General features: G+C 57.8%; 1 protein-coding gene across 1 annotated transcript in view; it reads left to right on the top strand.

Moving 5' to 3' along the window:
- The window catches only part of LOC103924735 (zinc finger protein 652-like), a 1359-nt gene extending 1007 nt beyond the window's left edge, over window positions 1-352 (top strand). The window contains exon 3 of the mRNA XM_009333311.1: window positions 168-352. Within this exon, the coding sequence (XP_009331586.1) occupies window positions 168-352 (185 nt within the window). The remainder of the gene's footprint in view (window positions 1-167) is intronic.
- Window positions 353-2969: the final 2617 nt, after the last annotated feature.

Here is a 2969-nt window from a genome sequence, read left to right as displayed (position 1 = left end):
TGCTCTCTCCCCCCCTTCCTCCTCGTTTTGAGGTTGTTTTGGTTTTTTTTTTTTCCTTTTTCTCACCCATCATCTCCGCGGAGAGGGGGAGCAGGAGGAAGCCCCCCCTGAGGAGTGTGGATGTTGGCGGGGGGGGAAACCACCATCCGTCCGGGTGTAGGTAAAAGGTGTCGTTCTCCATTTCATCTTCCCATGCATCGGCTTCATCTTCATGCCGGGATGCTGGCAGGGCTCAGAGGAGCAGGATGCCGCGCCGTCCGGGGTTGAGCTCGCCGGCGTCATATGCCTGCTCGCTAGCCGAATGAATGCCTGCTGGCGGTTCAATATTTATCATAAGCCGAAATCTAGCTAGTGGTGCTTGAATCCCTGTACTGTAAAGCTGGTCTTTCAATTCAGGCTCTTTTCCCAAGAGGTTGAGAGGTGGGCACCGCGGAGGAGTCCCCCCCGGTCTCGTCTGCCGGCCCCGGTGGCCCGCGGCGAGCGAGCAGATGTCCCCGTTGGAAAGCCGTCAGCCTGCTCTCATTAGCAGCCCTCGCCGTGTCTTCCTTCCCCACGACAGGTTTTCCTCCTCGATAGGTGTGAAAGCACAAACACCGGCATTGCATCTCGGGGCATCGGCAGCTCGCTGCCAGTTCATTTTTAGGGTGCCCTAAGGGAGCCGGGCTCTGGTCAAACACCGGCATTGCATCTCGGGGCATCGGCAGCTCGCTGCCAGTTCATTTTTAGGGTGCCCTAAGGGAGCTGGGCTCTGGTGTGCCCTTTCTGCTAATCCCAGCAGGAGCCGGGCTCCTGGGGATGCTCTGGAGCTGGCAAGGTGTCCCTGGGAGAGCTCAGATGGCCTCAGGACCGGTAGGAGGGTGGCTCCGCGGCAGCCCAGGACAGAGGAGTGGGACACCGCCGTTTCTCGGCAGAATCAGCCCAGAATAGTGCCTTAACAATTTGAATAAACCCCTGACTGATGGGTGAGCTCCAGGTTGGGTCCCATTGCAAGGTTTAGAGCTAAAGCAAGACTGCATTCAGCCTGATGATGATGTCCCATCCTCCAGCTTGTTGCCCGCATCGCTCTCCCAAGCTTTACCTCCCCATGGGGTTGGCAGCTGTTGCCCTGCCCTGGCTTGGGGGGACCAGAGGGGACCAGTGAGGGCTGTGGTTGGTTTGGTGACGCCCCGCGGTGTTGGTTAGCGCTCCTCTGACCGTGTTGTGTTTGTTGAAGTTGAGCTGGTCTTTGGCTTCACTTATTCAGGCTGGTTTTGTGCCAGCGGAGGAGGAGGAGAAGAGGAAGGCTTTGCCGTTACCTTTTTGTTGGATGCTGGGGTCCGAGCTGGGTCTCTCGCTGCTGTGCTCTGCCCCGGGGTGTCGTGTGTTGGCCTGACCGTGGCTGTGTGGTCTCCCTGCCTAGGGAAGTGTCCCCTTTGGGGTCAGGGAGAGCTGGGAGCGCTGCAGGGGCTGCAGAGCATCCAGCACGGGCAGAGAGGTGCCGGCCAAAAGGTGGCACAGCTGCATTGCAGCTGATGCCTTGCTCCCAAGGCCAGCACTGTGGATGCCTGCGGACGTGGGTCAGGTCACAGAGGTGGTGAGCAGGTTGTTGGTAGGCAAGAAGGAAGAGAGGACATTGAGCAGGCTGCAGGAGCCCCTTCCCATTTGCACCTCAGTCTGGGTGATAGCAGGGTGCTGGTGACAGTAAACCACGTCTGGCTCTGCAAGAAGTCTTGGTGCTTCATCTCCTGGACCAAATCAGCAAAGCACTTGGGCAGTGTTGAGGCTGTCCCTGCAGAGCCGGGAGGATTCAGCCACGTGCTCAGGAGGTTTGCTGACCTGGGACATGCAGGAGCATTAGCCTGATAGGGACGGGACAGGGGAGCACCCGCTGTTCTCCTGAGCGCTGTTTGAGGTGATGGGTTAGGTGACTGATGTCCCCTCCTGCTGAGTGGTGCCCCTCATGCCTGATGTCTTTTGGAAAGCTGGCTGCTCTTGTGGTTGTTAGCATGTTGGAGCAACAAATTGCTTTTCATCCTTGTGTTGTCTGGGATCCTGTGGACCCCCAGCACCGCAATCAGTACCAGTGAGCTCACCCTCATCTCCATCTGCTTTGAGCAAAGGGAGGATGCTATGGCAGAGCTGCCTCGCCATATTGATCTTCTCAGATAGGTACCAAAGGCTTCTCTGCTCTCCCTCCTCCATGACCCTGGGGCTTATTGGGATGGTGCAAAGCCTTCTCAAACACACACCTGTGAGGGATGTGGGCACTCAGCTCTTGGGGCCGTTGGCTTTCTGAAGGGACCATGACCCAGACTGGAAGACGATTGGTTTAGAGAAGCCTTCAGTGATACCCTTGGAGGTGTTGGAGGGCCTCAGTAGAGTGGTCCATGCTGTCTCCTCCTCCGCTGCCTCCCAGACCCCATCCCCTCGGGCTCCCTTGCATTTCTTTCCCCTCACACAGCCTTGACATGGGATGGAAGTACTGCACCCTGAGGAGGACTTACCTTGCCTGTAGGATCTTCTGTGATGGAGCCTATCAGCCTGCCTGGCTGGTAGTCTTCTCCCCCCCAAGCAAGCTCCCACGCCAACATGTGCTCCCTTGTACTTGGAGGTGGCTTTCCCTGTCCCTGTCCCAGTTCATCCTTTCCCGGTGAGGACCTGTCCCGCTTGGACGTCACTGCGAGATGAGAGCTCCTCATTGAGGCTAGAAGCCCAGTGGAAAGCCCAGCGACTGATCCCAGCTGCGTCCGATGCCCTTCGAGAGCCTGCCCGGAGAGCCACTTGGAGACGTCGAGATGTGACCATGCACACAGCACTTTGGAGAACCAGATCCCTGCTGCTCCCTCCCCTCTCCAAGGCCTGGGCAGTTCCCAGGAGTCCTACATGGCCTCCGAGCCCTTTTGTCTACACCCTTGCTCGGCCCCGATGTGTCTCTTCATGTCTGGTTTTCATTAATGTACTAAGAGCTCAAACGAGTCGCTCCCGCAGTG

This window comes from Pygoscelis adeliae, unplaced genomic scaffold (genome assembly GCF_000699105.1).
Source record: "Pygoscelis adeliae isolate BGI_AS28 unplaced genomic scaffold, ASM69910v1 Scaffold88, whole genome shotgun sequence".
NCBI classification, from domain to species: Eukaryota; Metazoa; Chordata; class Aves; order Sphenisciformes; family Spheniscidae; genus Pygoscelis; species Pygoscelis adeliae.
The sequence above is the reverse complement of the archived record's forward strand: the minus strand, read 5'-3'. Positions and strand labels throughout refer to the sequence as shown.